We start from the raw sequence: 21,562 nt of genomic DNA on the forward strand, positions 1-21,562 counted from the left end.
CCTATAGTCACAACCGTGCGAGTCTTGTTCTCGTTCCTTACCGCCGCGGTGAACTCCCTCTCTAGCTTAGACTTGCGTTGCTTGCCGCTTGCGGTTTGCCATTCATTTCGCGTAGTCGGAGAATTTCCTTTTCCGTCATCATTCCCTTGCTCTTGTCCTGCAATAGCTTCCAAGCATCTACGGATATCCTCGTCACGCGTGCGAGTATGCTCGTCGCCTCTCGAATCTTCCATGCCGTTCAGTGACAGCATGGCCGCGTTAGGCCTAGCCGTTAGGCCTAGCGCTTCGTCCCCTTCTTGGCTCAAAAAATGGGCCACGGGGGAGATATAAAAAAAAAAAAATGGACGTCTTTCGAGTTAGCGGAGGAGGCGATCGCCAAGGCATGCAACGCTCACCCAAGAGCTCCGGTTCCTAGGGCAAAAACTCGCAACCTCTCTCGCGCCGCACGCTGCCGGTCCGTCTTCCCGTACTCGAGAACCGAACTGATGACGGTCGCAACCTCCGTACTGGAGAACCGAACTAATGGCGATCGCAACGCCGCCCTTTCTCCCGCAGCGGCAACTCATGGAACTGCACGGCTGCACATATTCGTTCAGGTTGCGTCGCGCAAGGGCCGGTGGCGCCTTTTCGCAGTAGTCAGAGTATCGCATTGGATAGCGTCCGCTGTTACTCTTCAACTTTGGCTTTGATCGGCCATTTTGGAGCCGAAACGTATAGGGCGGAAAGGGTTTCAGGCTGCCAAGCCCCGTCTCCCAAATGGACGCGCCGCATTTAATCACCGAAGTTAGACGCACCCAGGTCTGGACGCGCTACCAGAGTCTACCGGTGAATCATGGCTGTATAAAAACAATATTCATAGAACTCACTCAGATTCGAGCTCCATCTGTCGTACGTTGCGCCAATCTCTTTCAGCAGCCTCAAACATGGTGACCGATGTCTGAGGCTGCGGGCAGAGCGCTGCTGAAGGTTGAACGTGATGCCACACTTCTATTATGTCTCGTTGTGCGGCCAACGAGAAAATAACAAACCAAACAAATTAGATTTACGAATTGTTTTGTTTTCCATTTTAAAGCGGAACTTCTTAGAAAGAATCTTGAAATAATTGTAGCGTTTTACTTGGAGCCTCCGAGTGTCAAAATGACAGAGCCGCCTATTTCCACTGCGGGCTCTCAAATTTTCTCGATATGTGGCACTCCACATTAACGCATTGAAGGCTGATTCACACATTTGAATCGGTTGCGTTCGCAACCGCCAACACGAGAGCAACAACAAAAACAGCGGTTCATGATCGTCTCACGATTCTTGCATTGCTTGTTCTGCACGGCAGTTTTTCCGCTGACTAGCTCATTGGAGTCGTTGCAGTCATTCTCAACGAATGCAACGCAGCGGTTGCTAATATAATATTTTTCGAAATACTAACACCATTACCACACCCCCCTAAAAAAGCAACGTCATTAGACCTAGCGCACAGAATGCTACGCAGGCAGAGCCGGGACGGCGGGCCGGGAAGCCTCAAAGATGGCGCGTAAGTGCGCACGGCCGCCGAGAGATAGTGCTAATAATAAATAAGATAGCCTGTGCCGCAAACCCCTGTAAACCTAAGTTTTATGCACGCTCTTTTCATTCTGCACTAACCTCCATTAAAATTTCCAACAGTAAGAGCTTTTTACGTTTGGTTTTACGGAAAATCATGTTTTCTTAAAGCTCATGATGACCACAGTAATGAAAATAGATTGAGGCGCCATCTTGGCACCTCGAGTCGGGAAGTTTCGGTACTCTGGGAACATTCAGTGACTCTAGCATTAGCCATACAAAGCAACTTTCATGTTTCAACTCGTCGAACCAGATGCCAAAGTTTTAGAACTAACGGTCATTTCATTCAGAAGTAATAAGTGATTCCCTGTTGACTTCAATGGTAGAACGGTGCCAGTATTCACCCGTTTTTGGTAACTGACATCTATTCACCTCCATGCATTCGAGAGCTGCATCGGCCTCCATTTTCCAATTGAAAATTTCAGTAAATCATTTATAACTTTGGATGTGATAACGGTTGGTGTTGAAACTTTGGCATCTGGTTTAGACCGCTAGAGCTACATTCGGGCGGAGAATCAGCGTTCGGGGACGCGTAATTTATTTTTTCGATAAAAAAAATGAAATTTGTAAATATTTTGGGAGCACTTTGTGGAACATAACTATTACACTCCCCACTTCCTGCATGGCCCAAACTTTTCTGGCCGCATATCTCCAAGAGGAATGCCTTATTACGACCAACGTTTCATATGAACATTTTCGTTTCTATTCGTAAGACAATTTGAAAAAAAAAAAAAAAAAAATTAAATCAGTGGTCTATGAAATTTCCGGCGATAATTTATTTCCACCGATTCTTTCGAATAATATTCAGCGCGTACAACATTCCGCGTCTGTCGGCAGACATAACAGAAACCGCTAATTCACATTTCGCTCAGGTTCGTCGAAAACAACAGAACGAACGAAACCAATAAGATAAGTACAAAAAGTGAGGGAGACCAAATCAGTTCATCGGTCGATCGATCTTTACTCGTCACAAAGAAAGCGACAGTACACATCTCGGCCTGGTGGGTCCATGACACCAGAGTGCTGTGGCGTGGAGGCAGCTGCACGACACCTCCGCCAGGATCGCCATCGTACTTCCGGCATGTGCTTCTTCTACATTGCCGCGGTTCTCACAACATGGCCGGCCCCATGTTCGAGCGACTACGGCCTGCCGTCTACAAGAGCTGATATGTTAGCAGCCAACAAAACACTGACGTGTATACCGTCATTGCTAGGAAGCTATAACGCGCTCCTGAACTTAAAACTGCCGCAGCGCAATAGACCTGTTGCAAAACGTGCAGCGCCCCTCCGCGGCGCCGGAATTCTGGGAACGGGCCGTAGCTAACGAAAGAGGCAATGCGGACGAAGGCAGGCGCGCAACTGCGCTACCTTCTCCCAAGAAGGAGAATATACACCAACTTGCTGTTTAGAAACTATCCCGCGTTTTTCCACACAAGGTGTGGGCACTGCGCACGCGCAGAAACGATATTTGTATGAGGCGAAGCACTGCGCTGCGCTGCTGTCGGCGTGCGCAGTGCCGACAGCAGCGCCACCGCAGTGGTGCGGTGTTGGAGAGTTGAGTTGGTGTATAGAACGCTCCCATAATTCGTAGCGCTTCTCGCGCTGCCTCCTGGGATTTTTGCATCCGGTCTATTGCCGCGGCAGGAAGTGGCGGTTCGAATAGTGGTGCGTTTGCTGCGGGTATAGCTGCTCTCTAGTGCATCCGTGACGCGTACTCAGCCACCCTTTAAAGTATGCAAATTATGTAAACAACAGGGGCGAACCGAGTCGACTATCAGAGTCTATTTGATATGGCAGCTGTGATGTCTTCAGCTTGTGAAGTGCTAGAAAAATCTCAGCTAGCGTAACCTGAATGCTCGTGCCGAAACGCAGACGTCACAAACTTCCGCAGTGTCGCAGAGAAGTAGCGTTCCTTAGCCACGCCATATTCGCTTGTACACGAAGGGGTGCGTAATACCACCTGTAACCTACTGTGTTCCCAAAAGTGATTACGATCTGTGTCATTGCCTCTCGACTTCCTTCATGACGTCGTTTCCTGTGTCCGGCCTCGGGTCCATATGATGTTACTCTATCCTCTGCATAGATTTATGTGAACTTATGAAGCACGCTGGAAAACCTACGTTCTTTCTCACGTAAACGTGGTCGAATGACTAGCGCGTGGCTTTGGTTTGTGCTTTGGTTGTACGAGCGTTCGTACAAAGGAGAGGCTGTACGAAGTTTATGAAACAAAACTAGCGCGCATCGCAGTGCCAGGGCCGGTAAAAGCAAATCAACCAAGCGCGGTGTACTGACTTTTCCAGTGGTTATGTTTTCACCTCGTGGGTTACTTTACTTTCACCGGAGGAGAATGTATCACATATTAGCCAAATATTCTCTCATACGACTAGACACGTTTGCAATCTTTTCTGCAAATTATTTGAAGGTACTACTGTGTTTTGACTGGAGAGATAGATTACCTCTGTTTGATAGTATTCAGATTTTTTTTCTCGCATTTTGGAATACTATTAACAACGTGCTCGATGACAGCCTTACAACTGAAAGGCCTCTACCTTCAATGTTGCTTTTGATATTTGCATGCCTGAAGCATGTGCGCACGCCAAAAGCACTATGGGTGGCAAAAACTTTGACACTGAAGATGGTGCGACCGAGCAAAAGGTCGTCGAGTCCTTTCTAAAATTTCAGCGATAATTGTTGTCTGACAGTTATTTACCTACACATGGTATGTCGACGGCAATTCTTTAGATTTGAACCCCTTTTATTTTGAAGTTACTCATGTTCCTTTCGATGAGATTGTACCGTACTAAGTGATGGCTGTACTGAGAACGGCAAGAAGCTCTGAAGGATGATAGGTCACGTAGAAGATAACTGCGTTTCATTCTTCCCCTACACTTTCTTCTATGACGATCGTACCGTATGTGGTACGTACAAAAGAAAATACAAGCAGGGAAAACAAAACACTGAACATATCGCGACAGACCTGGAGTACTTCCCCAAATCGACGCGTGGCTTGCAGCGCAGACTAACGAACATTCAGGGGCTGCTAGTGGTCCTTCCCAGTGAGTAGAGAGAAAGAGAGAGAGATAGAGGCACGGTTACTTCCAGCTCTACGGTGCCTGCTACAGTGACAGGATCACGCCTTGTGCTGCTTCGATGAATCGACCGCCGGTCGGTCGCATGCATACATTCCAGGCCGGCTTCTTCTAACAGTCAGGCGCGCAAGCTCAGACACACGCACACACATACACACACACACACGGTCGACGCCGCGGCGGGGTGGTTTGGTCTCGGAGTCAGTAGTATCACAATAGGTGGGTGCAGAAGGGTTGCACGCGTCGAGGGGACAACACCACGGGGAGAGAAAGGCCACGCGCCCGCTTCACGGAGCCCGCTTGGCAGTCCCCCTGGGTACCGACGCTACCCTGGAACGCCTCCTCGACTGGCGTGTTTAGCATTCTATCCCGCGCTCGTACATCAAAAGTGGTCCCCAAGTGGCGATCAATGACGTCACAGATGCCGGACTGCCGTGACGTCATCAGGCGGAATTCGGTAGACCGCTTTTTAGGACGCGGAAAACATACCAGTCGGAGACATGCTCCAGGCGTATACCAGTCCCGGAGGAGCCTGCGCTACTCTGGGCCGCAGACTCGTGGTAGCCGCTACACGCCTCTTACAACGTCCGCGAAGTCGTCTCGAAGCCTGAGAGTAGAAGTAGTAGGTAGTAACTATATCGCAAAACCACAACTCGTCAGCCGCACTTAGCTAGTATCGTGGACCAGCTAAGCATTTGGATATACATTTTTTGCTGGTCTTCTCAGTACAATAATCCCGTTGCACCAGAGGGCTGGGACCTAATCTAAAGCACAACGTGAGAGTTCTGCAGTGAATTGTCCTCGAGTAACGTTTTATGGCTGAGCCGACCCATGCGGAAGTACCATCGCCATCCTCCATGGTCGAGAGAACCTCAATCAACCTCCGGCAAACATCTTCTTTTCAACGTCTTTTCCTGACCGAGACGCCTAGCGAGAGTGATGTCCCTCTGCTGTTCACCAAGATGCCGATCACACGACCGCGAGGCAGCCAACAGACGGCTCTCTGAAGACGTCTACCCGATGTCCACGGCACGGTCATCGGGGTGCTCGCGTGCGCAGTCCACGTTTGACTGTTTGACTACGGGAACTGTCTTCAAGAAGCCTCTCGGCGCACGTCTTCACCGAACGGACACAGTCTCTGCCGTATCTACAGAACACGACGTCGAGGTCGCGGTGCTGCGACTGGCCTGGCACTTGCGTGGGTTTTAGCGTCGGAGAAGCGAGACGCTTTCACAGGCAGGGTTGCACGTTGATGCCCGTGGCGGCGTGGGACACGAGGCGGACGTGCAGATCCGTGGCCAGAGTCAGATTGGCCACGCAGCCCACCAGGCCCGACTTGTAGCGACCACGAGTCACGTGGCTGACGTCACCAACTCCGCCTGCGTGGGGAAGAGAACAGCTTAACCCGCAGTGGTCTAGGCCAACTTGTTGAAAGCCAACCCGTCGATTGAAAATTCGTCGAACGCCAACTAGTCGAATAGGCCAACTCATCGAAGGGCAGTTCGTCGAAGGGACAATCTGGTTGCCACTTTTTGATCATTACATTTAGCTTCTGTATCCGAGCACGAATGTAAATGATTATAAGCGATTCCCGTAGGTTGTAATTTGCATAACCACGGTGCGCTTTGCTCAATTTCTTGCTTCATATAGGTCTGTGACAAATCAAAAGGTTTTTCATTGTTCCCCTCCAATAACGCTTTCTCGGGGCGACGTGGGGACTGTCTCAATAAAAATAAGACGTTACTCCAGCAGGTGCACATGTCAAACATTTCTTTTTTCAAAAAGGTGCAGACTGCGGGGACGCAGACAAATTGGACATATTTAGTGAGTCATATAACACATTATTAGTTTCACGTGTACAGCAGATTATGAACACTTCGATGATACGAGTTACCGCCAACTTGTGTAAGCAACTCAGTGATAATAGAAATGTAAAACTATAGAATAGCTTTATTCGTAACGTGTCGGTTTTCAACAAGCAATTTGGGGCGCCAATCCACGCTGTGAAGGCGGCTGGCCAGCGAAACTGTGGTATCGTCTGCAACGATTGCCCTCTGCACTATACCAAATGATTGACGAAAGAAAAGTAGAGGCACTGTACGAAAACGCTTTATATAGACCCTTTTCATTCCAAACGCCACCAGGCGGCACTCCAGTCTTTGACTATCCCGAAAACTTCGACTTTATAAGCGCAAGATTTATTAAAAGTTTTTTCGGATATTCTTGTAAACCAACTTGCCTCCTCCAAGACATTAGACTGTACAGCCAAAGGCCCTCGCTAAGTGTCCAACTTCGTCGTCCGTGTAGCATTTATGCTTTCTAGCGCTGGTTACATAAGCAAGCTTGACAGGCGTGCAAGGCGGATAGACCGGAAGTCGCTTGGGACGCAAGCGGCAGTTCAAGTTTGTAAATAGCGCAAGAGTCTTATAATATCGAAGGCTAGTGACGCCACTCCCCAAGTCGCAAGCTGCCGTCGCCGCCGCAGCTTGCGCAACAGTAATCTTTACCGCGAAACGTATGCGGTGAGCACTACGTGCTCCACATTGTTATCAGGAGTGCCTGATCATCGACTATCTTGTTCGGATGCTTGCTTTGTGCTTGTTATTTATTGAAACGAATGCTGTGCTGTATGTTGTATGCGTGATGTATGCCCTTTTCGCTTCAATCGCTGAAGGGCTTTTTTTTCTCTGTGAGGATGACGACACGAAAACATTCCAGAAATCCGACCTGTGTGTCATGAAGAGCTTCGCTGTAATAAACGCAGGATCTGAGTTGCACGAAGAGTGCGTCTTTGGCGTTTCTTGCTCTCTGATTGTTCAAATGAGCCAAGATGTATCTTAAAAGGTTGATGGTTTTGAACCACAATCCATGTTTGAATTACCTTCTTTCGGCCCTTTGATAAATTGCCCTTCGACCGATTGACCTTTTCCACAAGTTGGCTTATTCGACGAGTGGGCCTTCGACGTGTAAAGTTTCGACGATTTGGTCTTCAAAGAGTTGGCCCAATCTCAACCTGCAGACCGCTCCTCACGGATTCCAACGCTTCAGCAATACTCAACGCTGATGTATTGTGTCCTACGTACAACCTGCCCCCCCCCCCTTCCCCCCAACACACACACACACACACACACGCACACACGCACACACGCACGCACACACACACACACACGCACGCACGCACGCACGCACACGCACACACACGCGCACACACACACACACACACACACACACAAACACACACACCTTTTTGTTTCTTATAAACAAAATGCTGTCTTTTTTATTAGAAAAATGATTCACGTACCACCGAACGCCCAGTCTACGGACAAGGGTAGTCCTAGTGGTTCGGACTAGATACCAAAGTTTCAATACTAATCGACTAAGCTTGTTTAAAAGTAATGTGATCTTCTGAAACTCTCAATTGAAAAAATGTGGCCCGTTCCCCGTCGCTATTTATTCCTATGTACTCGTGGGCATTTGTCGGCCACCATTTTTCTTTAAAAATTTCCGAAAATTGCTTAAAAACAAAACGGTAAGTTCTGGAAAAAATAACAACAGCAAAAAAAAAAAAAAAAACAGGAAAAACAAATACTGTAATTCTTTTCGGGGATACCTTGTATTTTCAGGGCTTCTATAGGGGCACTCTGTGCTGGGGATTCACTATTTACTTCACAAGATTCCTATATGTAAAAAAAAAGAAACATGACATTTCTTTTTTTTCTTTTTTTTTAGAGACGTCCGGTACATTGTTGAAGGAACTCACCGACGTAGAGTCCGCTGTGCACGTTGAGTTGCCTCAGACGGCCCGGTGCCGACACCGCGACCGGAGCGGACTTGTCCAGTGCAAGGGTGGCGGCCTGCTGGCTTCGGGACAGGTGTGCCCAGTGCCAGCGCCCGTCGTCCACGCGGCTAGCGTTGCAGGTGAGCGCCGCCTCGCCCGAGCCCAGGTTGTAGCGGAGCGTGAGTTGTCCCTTCTCCAGGCCCAGGGAGACAAAGTCCGAGGCCGGCCGCTGCTCGGCGTCTCCGGCCCACAGCAGGAGCCCGTGGCTCGAGAAGGATCGGAAGGCCAGTTGCACCTCGAGCCTGTCGCCGCGGATCCTGTACAAGCGTTGGCCGGCTCGACTCAGCGGAGTTGGCCGGGGATCCTGGAGTCCAGTCGGCAAGCCCCAACTCTAGAAATTTTAGCTTTAAGAACCCTAACCGTAGAAGTCCGCACTTTAGGAATCCGAGTCCAAAAAATTCCAAGTTTAGAATTACGACCTCTAGAAGTCCGCGCTTCTGAACCATAAAAATCCAGACTTTAGGAATCTGGACCCTAGAAATTCGAACTTTAGGAATATGAGCCTTACCGCCGAATTCAGAAACCTCACTCAAACTACACTCAAACTGAAGGGCCCCTCCACTTCCTCGAGGAAGGCGCGAGGGCCCCTTCAGTCTGAGTGTAGTTTGAGTGAGGTTTCTGAATTCGGTGGTTAGAAGTCAGCACTTGAGGAATGAGGGAACCCCAGAAATCCGAATTTCAGGAATACGGACCCTAGGAGACCTAACTCAGTCAGGGCTCCGAACTTTAGGAATATTACCGAGGACGAATGCTATAAACGCTAGCCATACGAATCCCACCCTAGAAAGTCGGAACCTCGGGGCTTAGGTTCCCTCGGGTCCCCAAAGACCACTTGTCGCTCCAGGTCCCCCGTGATTGAGTGAGGTCATAGTTAGCGGGTGCTTATTGCCATCGGCAAACAATAGTTGAAACCGTATACGTACAACTATAGACCTAAGCTGTCAACAAATATCTGCCGTAAAATATTCGCACATTTGTGTGATATCGCGGCATAATGATACCACGGTATCACAAGAATGCCCGATATGGCACTTTTATCAATTGTCTGCTGGCCACGAGAGCTGGCGCTTCGATTATCAATGTCAAGACAACAAGAACATTTTATGATGATAAACGGCAGTTGTCTGCCGACGACGGATTACTTTTATGTAGACGCTTATGTTTGAACCGCAGTTAACCCGAGTGAGAAGAACTGGTCTCCGCGTGACACGTCTCAAAAGGATTGATTGAGACACGCACGTGGCCCTGCATGGTTTGCAGGTGACAACAGACCTCTTTGATGCCCGTGTTGTCAGCCCACACACACCGTTCATGGCCCAGTCACGAAACCCTCGCATTTTTGTGCTGTACTTCGCGTAGATGCTACCGTATAGGCGATCGCCGAGCGACTTCAACTTGCCTTTTCATGATGTCGTCCGACGTGTAGTGCAGGTAGCTCGCTCCCCCCATCATCGGCTCCGCTATGGCCTCCTTGACTTCTGCAAATTTGTACAACATGTTCGGGGAGTGACACAAACGAAGAGCGTTTTCCTACGACGGCTAAGGAGCCTTCCCGATGGCAAACTTAGATGGACACTGAACTGCTGAAGAAGTATGTCACAAAATTAACTGTTTTCTAATACAAAAACAAACAAATAAAGTAATACATATTTTTGTTTTTTTCAGTTGCAAGACCAATTTGAGCGATTTCGATAACAAGCTCCGAAATAGATGCAGGTATCGAGATAGCTTCTAAATCAAAATACGTCTCGCGACGTGCGGGCGCAATGCGTAGCGCTCGTTAAAGGCCTCAGGCTAGCAGTCATTCCGCACTGGCAATACATTTATCATCAACTGCGTAAACCAGCGTCGCCATACCTCAAAGGCAGGCCGACGCTGTCTAAACACAAGCGTATAATTGGGTTTCGATTTGGACTCGGGACGTAAATATTTCGCGACATTATTTTTTTTAAAGTTTATTTTGTGATATACTCTATTGTATATCGAGGCCCTTCGGACCTTTTTATAGGAAATGTGATTCCCGTTTAAGGAATCGAGGTTTTTCGATGGCGGGTCGTACCGGTCTGGCAGTTTGATCCCGCGTAGCCGAGCTTGCAGTGGCACGAGTAGAGGTCCATGCGGGGCTGGCAGGCGCCCCCGTTGTAGCAGGGGCCCGTCACGCAAGGGTGCACGCAGTTGGCCACGTTCACGCCGGACAGCGCCTCTTGCATCAGCCGCAGAGGACGGTTGTTGATCGTCAGCTGGGCACGCCGGCGACAAACCATCACTATATACACCAAAGCGCTTTTTCTTTTTCTTTTTTTTTCTTTTTTTACAGCGGAGTTGTTAAGGGGTAGGTTCCCCCAGGATCGTGTCCTGTATGTCGACACAAACCTACCTGGACAGCTACCGCCATCTATAAGCGACGGCGGCAAGCATACAACCAGTATGGTTTCCGCCGTCGCTCGTAGATGGCGCAACCTTTCCAGCTATAATAAAGTAATGAATAGTTGGGCGCGTTGGTGGGAATTCATCGTAGGAAACAGTGCGCAAAACAGACGACGACGAAGAAGAAGCACACAGTGTATCGAGTAAAGCTCCGCTGGTCTTCCTTCTTCACGAGAGTAAAAAGGCTGAAAGTTCTTTAGAAACAAGCCCGCTTTTGCCCACACCGGGCACTGCGCGTGCGCAGAAACCGCAGGAGACGAAACGTCCGCGCATGCGCACTGCCGACGGCAACGCCACTGCAGGGGAGTGACGTCAGAGGTTTGGGTTGGTGCGTAACGTCGGAATGGTGTACGTCAAGTGAAAAGGACGCCGCGGAACCTTTTTGGTGGAGTGCTTTGGAAAGTGTACACCGCACGTATCTCGCTGATTTTTTAATGTTTTTATTAGAATCCGCTTTGCAAAGCGAACCTGGACTCTCTCCTTCTATGTACCAGGGAGGCGAAGATTCGGAACGCCTTTTAGATATCTTCAATCTCATCCCGTCCCTCATCCGCTGCCTCACTGGTGCGGAAAAGCAAGCAATGGAGTGGAACTCAATAAAATATTATTCAATTAATTATAATTAAGATTAAATATTTAATTACACAATTAATTAAACACATAACTAAGTAATGAATTCATTGATTTTAATTCGTACGCCAACGTGGTGACAGAATTCTTTATTTTGGTAGGAATAGAAAATGGAAGCCAAAACGTTAACTCTAAATAATTATAATAGGAAACGTGAATGCCGCACCGGGGCATAGAGAGTGCACCAGCGTGGAACCGCCACAAGGAGTATAGAGAGAAATGGATGCAAGCGACCTAAATTTCGATCATGGCAAACGAAGAGAGAAGAAAAAGCCAGCTTGTCCTTAATTCACGAAGACTTTGCCAAATCGACTTTTTAGGTCAAAGCCAAAAGCTCTCGTAAACAACAACAGCAACGTCCTTGTATATTGGAGATACAAATGTCGGGATTTTTTTTACAACAAGTAGAACCGCTTATACTGGAAGAACTCGCCAGTCTTCAATAGACGCCGACATTTTACAGTCACTAAGAATCTGGTGCCTCTGGCTATCGGGAAACGCTATGTACCCTCCTCTGTTCTGATGCACGAACCATGCCAGTTTCTCAAGAAAAGATAACGTGCCATTTTGCGTTGTTGAGAATTGAGCTTGTTTTCACTGGAGTAACTGTATATGCTCCAGTGCAAAAAAAAAGTATAGCAACGTTTTTTTTTGTTTTTTTTTATTCTTGTAGTGCTACGGGGAAGTAACCGTTGGTCTTGCAGGAGACGGCGCGCGGCGTGCGGCGTGCGACTTTGGCCAACGTTTGCGCCGTGGTGCGCTCGCAGTAACCCTCTCGTTTGAATTCGCGCGCACGTGCGTTCAGCAAACAATTTGTTAAAGTATTGTTCTGTGTACGTGACCCTTTCTCCGCCAATGAGGAGTCGGTGGAAAAAGGAAAACAAATGCGATACTCATGGCTCCGTCGTTTAGCTACTCTAGTTCTAGCTAGTAAAAAGCCATCGGCTAAACTCTACCAAGTAGGTATTAGTACTGGCCAGCAACCGCAGGCTTGAGACCAAAACCCACAACCATGCCCTAAGCAATAATAGGAGAACCTCGAAGCGCCTCCTAACGAGCGCGACGCTAGCACGCGACGTCACCAAGACAGACGCGTCTGTCGCTTTAAAGTCTCTCTCGTCCGAGCTTCAGCGTCGTCGTCGCTTTGAACGGGTCGGGGGATCTGTTAACGACGTCAGGCGCAGGGCTTGTCTTCTAGGCGGTATGGCCCGAAGTGACTGGGTGAACGGACTCTCGCTGGCCCGACTCGACGCGAGAGATCGCCGATCAACTCACCCTCTGCACGCAACCGACGAAGGACTGCAGCACGGCGGCACCCGCGGCAGTCTCCCCGGGGTCCGGCACCCCTCCGAGGTACAGGTTAAGGGGCAGCGAAAGCTGGGTGAAGGCCCCCGGTGAGTGGGCTTCCACGCGGGGCTGCTCGTCCACCGACAGGCTGCCCAGCCGGCCCGTCCGCGACGCCCGCGCCGTGTGCCACTCGCCCAGGGCCACGGGGGACGCGCTCCTGGGCCGGGACAGGGAAAGAAGTTGTCCCTCAGCGCAGCGGTCAGATCGACAATGAGTGATTTCAGTTTTAGCACAGAATAAGGTTTATCTGCCGAAGTTTATGAAAAAAAAAATCGTCAAGTGTCACGTAACATCATGACGTATGAAATTTCGTAGACTCTAACCAATTTCTTCTCCGTGCCCGACGTTTCGAAGCCGGCTGGCTCCTTGTTCACGAATGACTGTAAGTGGGCCCAAAAGTTGCAATCTGTCGTTGATATCTTCTTCACGCCAGTATTGTTTTCTTCTTCTTTTTGTGTGTAACGCATCGTAGCCCGTGTGTATAGCTGCTTGGCAGCGTTCCGGTGGATAGGTTCAGGTTGTTGCTCGTATTTTATATGTGCCAGCATTGTAGTAAGAGCCGTTTCCTCCAGTTTTTGCTTTGTCGAAGATGGAACTGCTGCCTGGTCTTCTCAGCATGTCCCGCCAGCGCGTTGCATTGGATGTTTCTGTTCTTTACGTCATACTTATGTCTGCGCAGCCGTTCAGGAAAGTTCTTTGTTTCTCCGACATACGAGGAGTCGCATTCAGCACAAGGAATTCGCTAAACCAGTCCTTGAAATTTTTCGTTTGGGCGGCGGTCCTTTGGAGCAGGAAGGTAATGACCTATGGTTGAGACGGGTTTGTGAGTAACTGCGATGCCCTACGGTCTCAGAGCGCGGGCGAGGACCTCACTCGTGCCATAAAGGTACGGGGCGCACATGTGGCTGGATGTGTTTTCGTTCCTGGCTGCAGGAAGGTAACGTAGTTTCCTGCATATCTTGTTGATGTATCTTGTTATGTAGTTACTTTTTTAGAGGTCTTGTTTTATAAGATTGACTTCCTTTTAACCTTCGAGGTACACAGGAATGCCATGCACACCGGTCGCTATCTAAACTTCTCGTCAGACCACCCCACAACTCAAAAATTCTCTGTGGTGTCGGCATTCTTTTGACGCGCCCTCACGGTCTGCTCAATAAAAAAGTCCCTTAAAATGGAAGTCGATCTTATAAAACGAAGCCTCAGAAAAAACAACTACCCAACAAGATTCGCCAACAAGATATACAGGAAACGTTACCCTCTTGCAGCCAAGAAAAAAAAAAATACTATTTTTTTTACCGAGTTATACATAAAGAACGTAGCACGGACAGCACATCTTCCTAGGAACATGTGCTGCCCGTGCTCTGCTCTTTTTGTGTAACCTTTTTGTCGAAAAATTGTATGGAATGCCACGACGCTTTCTAAAAGCAGTAAACAAAAACATAAACAAATACATGTGCGTCCCGTACCTCTACGGCAAGAGTGAGGTGCTCGCTCGCGCTCTGAGACCATAACACGAGCCCGTCTCAATTATAGGTCATTACCTTCCTCTCCAAAGGGTTGCCGCACAAAAACAAAAAGCTCAAGGACGGTTCACCGAATTCCTTGTGCTGAATGCGACGCCTCGTGTGTGAGGGAAACAAAGAACTTTCCCGAACCTCTGCACAGACGTAAGTATGACGTGAAGAAGAGAGGGATCCAATGCAACGCGCTCGCGGAACAGACTGAGAAGACCGGCCACGTTATCGCCTTCGACAGCACTTCCATTCTTGACAGAGAAAGAAACTGGACGAAACGGCTCTTACAACGATTCTGGCACATACAAAATACGAGCAACAACCTGAACCGATCAATCGAAACGCTGCCAAGCAACTATACACACGGGCTACGATGCGCCAAACAAAAAACTAAGAGGAAACAGTACTGACATAAAAAAGATTAGAACGATGATCGCAACCTTTGGGCCCAGTCACCCTTGAACAAGGAGCAAAACCGGCTTCGAAACGTCGAGCACGAAGAAGATATTGGTTCTCTACAATGTAACCCTTTCATATTGCGTACCTAACCAGGTGGAGTTCCACCGAAATGTTTACATTTAACATCATGACGCATATGACGTCATGAGGTCACGTGACTGTAACGTCACGCGAAACCACGACATCGTGTGACGTCACAGTTATGTGATGTCATGACGTTGTTTGATGTCACGCACCCACATATTACGTATGCCCAGCTCATTCACCAAACATTCTGTGCTACCCGGTCTTTGTCAGCTTGCTCAAGCTAGTAGTGTAATGTTTTTTCTATTGTAATTTGAACCATAAAAACAAGAAGAAAAAAAAAAACTAATCATATGGTGGAAAGGGCTGATGTGAGACACTAACTTCGGTGGTAAATTTTGTCCCGCAATACCCTTTCGTGATGAAAGTTTGAACAACCCCGATGTCCTAGAAGCAAAAAAAAAAAAAAAAAAAAAGAAAGAAAAAGTAGGTTGATGAAAATATATACACCCGAACCAAGGACCGAGTTATATAATATGTACGTTTACACCTCGGCGTTTTCATGTCAGATCGTAGAATGATTGCCTGGATCATACTTTTTATATCTTTGTAAAAAACATATGTCTGAAAGTCATATTTTTTGGAAGAAGCATTCAGCTATATATGAAAGTTGTAGCTACTTTTCTTCCGGAGAGATGAAATTTCTAATCTCGAGACATGAAAATTTCTTCATTTTTATCATGGTACTTTGCACAGTCATCAATTTTACACCTAACCACGCACGCAGTAATAATTTTCCCTAATTATTTTATGAGAAATTTACAACAATTTACAACAAACTATTAAAACTACCAATAAAAAGTTCGTAGGCCAAAAAGCTACAAAGAACGTCAAGTGAACACATTTTAGAGACATATTCACAAATATCTATTAACAAACTGCTTTATACAAAATGGTGCAAAATATTTCAAAATGACCAATTGTAGATATTTTTTTACAATATATAAAACGATACGCTTAGCCTTTGTTGTAGTTGTGTTATTAATGCAGAAACGCAGCTGATCTTTTTAAATGTCACAAAATTAAACGTCACTATCCAAAACGGTATATTTTATTACTTTTAAACTCCCCGTGACCGTCTGCAGTGTCTTGAACTAATTTGTGATGTCGAAACTTTGAGTAGCATATGACCTACGATAAGTAACATTGAGTAACATATGACCCACGATAGGCAGCGGTGCTGCCCTATCGTAGGGTGTAGAAACTCGATTTGTCCCTAGTGTGTAGTCCCTCCTACAAACTCTGCACAGACCTTCCAAAACGCGTTTAAGTGAAGCGTCTTTTTTGGAGCGTCTAAAATGCTGCGGATGACTTACACATTTAAAGTAATAGTGAATTTAACAGTTTTCTATGATGCCCAGCATGGTAATGATTTCGAAATTAATTGCTAAAATTTAATGTTACCCTAACTATATCAAACCCTGTTCTCTCCTGAATTTGCATTTTTGCCAGCGGACCAATATTCATAAACTATTTGCCTGTTCGATGCGTACTTTTCGCAGGAACGATTTGGCCCGCGTTTCGTGAATCACTCTGAGTGCTACAGCTGAGTGATTCTCTCAAAGACACGCCTTTTATATAGTGTGCATTTCACGGAAATCTACAAAATATGACTCGGACTATCGTTTTAGGAACTGACCTAAAGACACCCAACAACGAAAGTCCTGTAGTTGTCAACTTCTATCTGCATTCCATTGTACGGTACACACTTAGAGATGGTAAGCTGGTTTGTTTGCCGTCGCACAACGTTGAACACCAAGATACCGACTTCCAGACACAACTTCCCTGGCCTTGTTTTCGCCATGACAGACGTTCCTCGTGTGCGGGTATTCCGTTTCACGATAATGGACCGTGCCTACAGCTTTTAACTCTCGGCAGCTGAGGCGTCACCCGAGAGTCCTTCATAGGCGAAAGGCCCCAGATGGAAAGATGGATGGGGCGGAGGGGTGGGGGAGGGAGGTTGAGACGACAATGCATTGCAACACAAATACAAAGATAAGCAAGAGGCAGCACGACTTTCTAGACCTTAAGATAGACTATAGCATCGATCTACAGCCTTTTCTTGGTTCTAGATAATGTCTCTTTGAAGCCTGCGTCGTGCGGCAGAGCCCCTATATGGAAGACAAGCTAGCTCAATTTGAGTGAAGGTTTGTTATCATTTTTCTCTTAGGGAGGTCATAGGTTGCTCGATGTCTTGCAATCACGAGTTGGGTCAAAACATTGCGAAGGATGAATGAAAGTAAAACAAAAAAATATAGGGAGTTTTTCATTAAATATTACCGTGCAATTTTACCAAATAATAAAAAACTAATGCGTTTGTGCATTTCCACAATTAAAATAATGGCAAGCATATATATATTTTATATATTCGTAAAATGAGCTTAAAAAGATTCTCATTTAAATACATTGTTTCACATTTTATACAAAGTACTTTGCTGATAAATAGTTTGCGAATGTGTCCTTAAAACGTGTCTACTTGACGTGTTTCGTAGCTTTGTTTATATAGAAGTTCTTTATTCTATATTTTAATATTCTGCATGATTGCTATAAACCTTCTACAAAACAAGTGAGAAAATTTATTACTACGCGCATTTTTTGGTGTGAAATTGACAGCCGCGCAAAATCCCACAGCGAAACCTTGGCTATCCCAACGCCTTGAGCTTCGAAATTTCGTATCCCCGTAAGAAAATGAGTTACGGCGTTCATATATAGAGCTGATTGCACCTCTGCAAAGAAACATGGCTTTCACCATATATATTTTACATATATATTTTACATAGATATATATAAAAAAAAGTCTCATCTCCTTCTCTCCCTCAGTTTCTACTCGCACGCGGAGCGCAAGTTCGTCTGCTTCTTTCGCGAGGGTTGTTGTGACGTCAGAACTCCGAGCTCTGATTGGCCCTGATTGAAGGATAGTGGGTAGACCTCAAGGCAGCTTGCTTAGAGGCGTACCCACTATCCTTCAATCATGAGCCAATAAGAGATCGGCGTCTTTCTGACGTCACAACAACCCCGAGAAAGAAGCAGACGAACTTGCGCTCCGCGACCGTTCTGACGAGGAAAGTTTTGGCAGGAGGGTGTGCGCTTGCCTGAGCACCGCGGTGCCGGAGGAGAGGTCAAAGCGGAACTCGACGTATCCGTTAGCCATCTGGAGGGCGACGAAGTCCCCCGTGCCGTCCATCTTGCAGCCGTTGTAGAAGAAGACGCCGTGCGGGGAGAGCGGCTTGAAGGCCACCTGCACGTCTAGGAAGGACAGGTGTGCGTTGCCCAGGCCGGAGAACCGCAGGTAGGACGACCCGTTGAACGAGGGCACCACGATGTCCACCGCTGCGCCAAGAAGATGGAAACGGCCGCAGTCGATACTTTTTTCTTTGTTCAACAATAAACAGCCACAGCTAGAGCGTTATCAATTTGCCCTTGTTTCGCGAAAAGGTTGAGGATACGTGGTGGAATGAACACGTTGAGATTTTTTTGCCGAACGCGCGCGACATTCTTTTGCGTCGATTTCGGAACGAGCCCATCAAATGATGCTGCTGCTCTGTTTAGTCTGACTCGCATGGTGCGATTTCACTCGCGATTTTGCGACTGCGACGTTGAACACCTCGGATTCTATCACGCATTTTGTTTTCCGCACTAGCGACGCCGCAACTGCAAAATCGCTAGTAAAATCGCAACACGTGAATAAGACTCTACAATGTCCAAGATCACGCGAATTGTTGTCCTCACTAATTCCGTGCACATAAAATAGTTTCTATAGGTACACAGACTCTTGCGAAGTGGTCGTTCGTATTAGAGGGGTGGTGGTGCTTGCTCACTGCATTTGGAGCACGCGCAGAGTGCAAAAAGTCACGCTGTAAAACGCAAAAAGTTCCGAGTTTGTTCGCAACCCTTCCAATATGAATGGACATTGTACGTACTGCGACGGGGTCGTGCAATCATAGGCGCGCTGAAAGATTTTCCTCTTTAGAGCGGAGATATATAGCGCAAATAAGGCACTCTAAAGCCGCGCACGCCTTGCTAAAACATCTCACAAAATACAGTCAGCGGATACTGTTGGAGGCGTTGCTTCTGTGACGGTCACACCTGGTCATACAAAAACTATACATGCAGACAAGTTCAAAACATACGTATGTATGAAACAAACGTGTTTCGAACATGATGCTTTAGGTGTCTTCGCAGGTAATTCGGTCATCATGTCTGCAGCCATAGCCTCCTCTATACTCACAAAGCCTGCCATTTCGACGACGGAAGAGTGCCCGGTCGCAGATTTGGAGCGCGAGGATCTGCTAGCACAGAGCATCAAAGAGCCCTTTCTCGGGGAACCTGGGCGTGAGAGCACAACTTTTGCAGCGGTGAGGACCCGAAACACACTCGTTCGTTCGGGATAAGTGTATTTTGGCGTCTCGCCGCAGCGGGGCGCCAGTCACGTGGCTCCCCTCTCATCCGTTGTCTGTCGCTCCATCTTTTTCATTTCGGCGGCCGCTACTCGTGGCGTTTGCCAGGCGTTTTTAGTATACGCTCGGTGCGGGAACTATAGGGGGCGCTTTGAAAAACGCGCGTAGCGCCGCTAGCGGAGAAGCTGGCGTTCGACAGTGAGGCGCGCTCAGTAGCCTGTGGCGCCTTTTCGCGTGCGAAGCTGTGGCGGCGGAAGCACGCACGGACGGAACTTTTGCTTTTTGAGCCGATACGTTGAGGGTGACGTTGCGTGAGTGCTGGGGCAGAAAGGCAATTAGCTGTTCTCCACTTCTTATATATTGAGTTTGAGTCGTTATTAGGTGTAATTTCTTGAGTTGCGGTCGAAAAAGGGGTTTGAGCAATTTTCCGAAAAGCTAGACGGCCGCCACCATAATTGCTCTCAGTGGGAAATTAGTTTCGCTCGTTGCTGTAAACGCAGGGCTGCTGGGACGATGATATTTGGAGGCGAGTGAAATGTTCACTAAGTTTGTGCACTAAGTGGGCCAAGTATTTTTAAGATAGCAGATGTAAAAGTTATGGTTCGCACGAATAAAGGAATAAACTGTAAGGAATATCCAATATTGGACCCAAAATGTTGTGTTATAACCGGGCTGTGCGAAGTGCAGATTGGGACACAGAGGTTCTTGGACATGACCGTAACTTGACACAACAGTTATAATATCAAAATAGGTGACATAGGGAAACCAGCTGGAAATTTGGTTTGGCCGGCGCAACTGAATGGGAGACTGTTTTCACCGTGAAAGGGCTGTCAAGAGAATGCCACTCGTCGTGGGAGATGGAGGCTTTACAGGTAGGAAGGGACTAGTGCACTGCAATTGGAGTTGAAAAAACTTTACAAAAGATGGCTTCAAAGCTGAGAAAACCAAGTTGCCGGCCAACACACGGTTTGGCCGTCAAAGGCTTTTGCGGTCAGCTGTTGTGTAGTAATATGGTTGTGCGAGGTGCTTATTTCCGGCACACAGGTACTTTGACGACCGTAACTTGAAAAAACACTTATTATACCTAAAAGAGGTGGCATAGTTTAACCAGGTGGAAATATTTTTGGGCGGCGTAACTAAACGGGAACCGGTTTTACCCGTCAAAGGCTGTCAAGAGTATGCCACTCATCATGGCCGGGAGGTGCACACTTTACAGGTAGGAAGGGACCAGTGGACAGTACTCCCAGTTCGAACAACTTTGCGATAGGTGGCTCTAAAGCCGAGAAAAAAAAATTGTTGTCTACAAGGCTCGGGGTGTCAGCGTTTCCACATTCAAAAGGAGTCTGATCAAAAAAGAAAGCACACCACATAAACTTCCATACTCAAACATGAATTGTCCAATGTTTCCAAGTCTCATTGTAGTTTTCCTTAGATTCATGTTTGTCACTGTTTGCACCGTCCGAATCTTTCTCCATGAAGTACAGACTGGGTCCTATACTGGTCCGGAAATATCATCGACACGTACGATGGGGACGAAACTTTTTTGGAGGGCATTCCTTCAACGAAATTCGTACTGCATACCCGCGAGTGTGGGACGGCATTTCAGTTCGAGCCGAGATATGTAGGCGTTGCTGGTACGAAAACAAACACAGAGCGCAAAGCGGTAGTGTAGAATATGTCAGCCGTGCCGACACTGTGGCAGATATGATAGGGAGACCAAATTCCTCGCGTCGTACGGCACGGGTCCATTGTTGTTGCTGTGCTACAAAACATTGGCGAGGTGAAAAACTGTGAAACTTCGTTCCCACGAGATACGACGCATAACTATTGGAGCACTTAACGACGCAGCAGTTTATGCTGTCAACCCAGCGCAACCGCATCGCTCCGACTTCAATGCGTACCAACGTACGCGGCGTGGTTTCGTTTCGCCGGGGCTCTCACTGGCTACCTTCGGTAATGGCCGCTCGGCGGCGCGCCGGTCGCGTCGCACGGAGTGAATATAGGAGGCTATGCTGCAGCGGACGCCGAACTTATTGTATGATGTATGAGTAGTGGGTCGGAGGCTTCAGTGTCCACAGTCTCGTCAACCTTACCAAAATTATGACTTTTATGTATACCCGAACAGAATCATAATCGCGGTATCGTCGGCTCGGAAACTCACGAGGCCCGATGGCATTCACTTGC

General features: G+C 47.6%; 1 protein-coding gene across 1 annotated transcript in view; it reads right to left on the minus strand.

Moving 5' to 3' along the window:
* Positions 1–5,568: 5,568 nt before the first annotated feature.
* The window catches only part of LOC8035018 (pikachurin), a 66,939-nt gene continuing 50,945 nt past the window's right edge, over positions 5,569–21,562 (minus strand). The window contains exons 10-15 of the mRNA XM_040213204.3: positions 18,074–18,311; positions 12,853–13,081; positions 10,580–10,760; positions 9,920–9,998; positions 8,443–8,777; positions 5,569–6,061 (exon numbers count right to left, since the gene is read on the minus strand). Coding sequence (XP_040069138.2) covers positions 5,913–6,061; positions 8,443–8,777; positions 9,920–9,998; positions 10,580–10,760; positions 12,853–13,081; positions 18,074–18,311 — 1,211 coding nt within the window. The 3' untranslated portion in view covers positions 5,569–5,912. The remainder of the gene's footprint in view (positions 6,062–8,442; positions 8,778–9,919; positions 9,999–10,579; positions 10,761–12,852; positions 13,082–18,073; positions 18,312–21,562) is intronic.

The sequence above is a fragment of the Ixodes scapularis genome, unplaced genomic scaffold, assembly GCF_016920785.2.
Source record: "Ixodes scapularis isolate PalLabHiFi unplaced genomic scaffold, ASM1692078v2 PGA_scaffold12__126_contigs__length_90152505, whole genome shotgun sequence".
NCBI lineage: Eukaryota > Metazoa > Arthropoda > Arachnida > Ixodida > Ixodidae > Ixodes > Ixodes scapularis.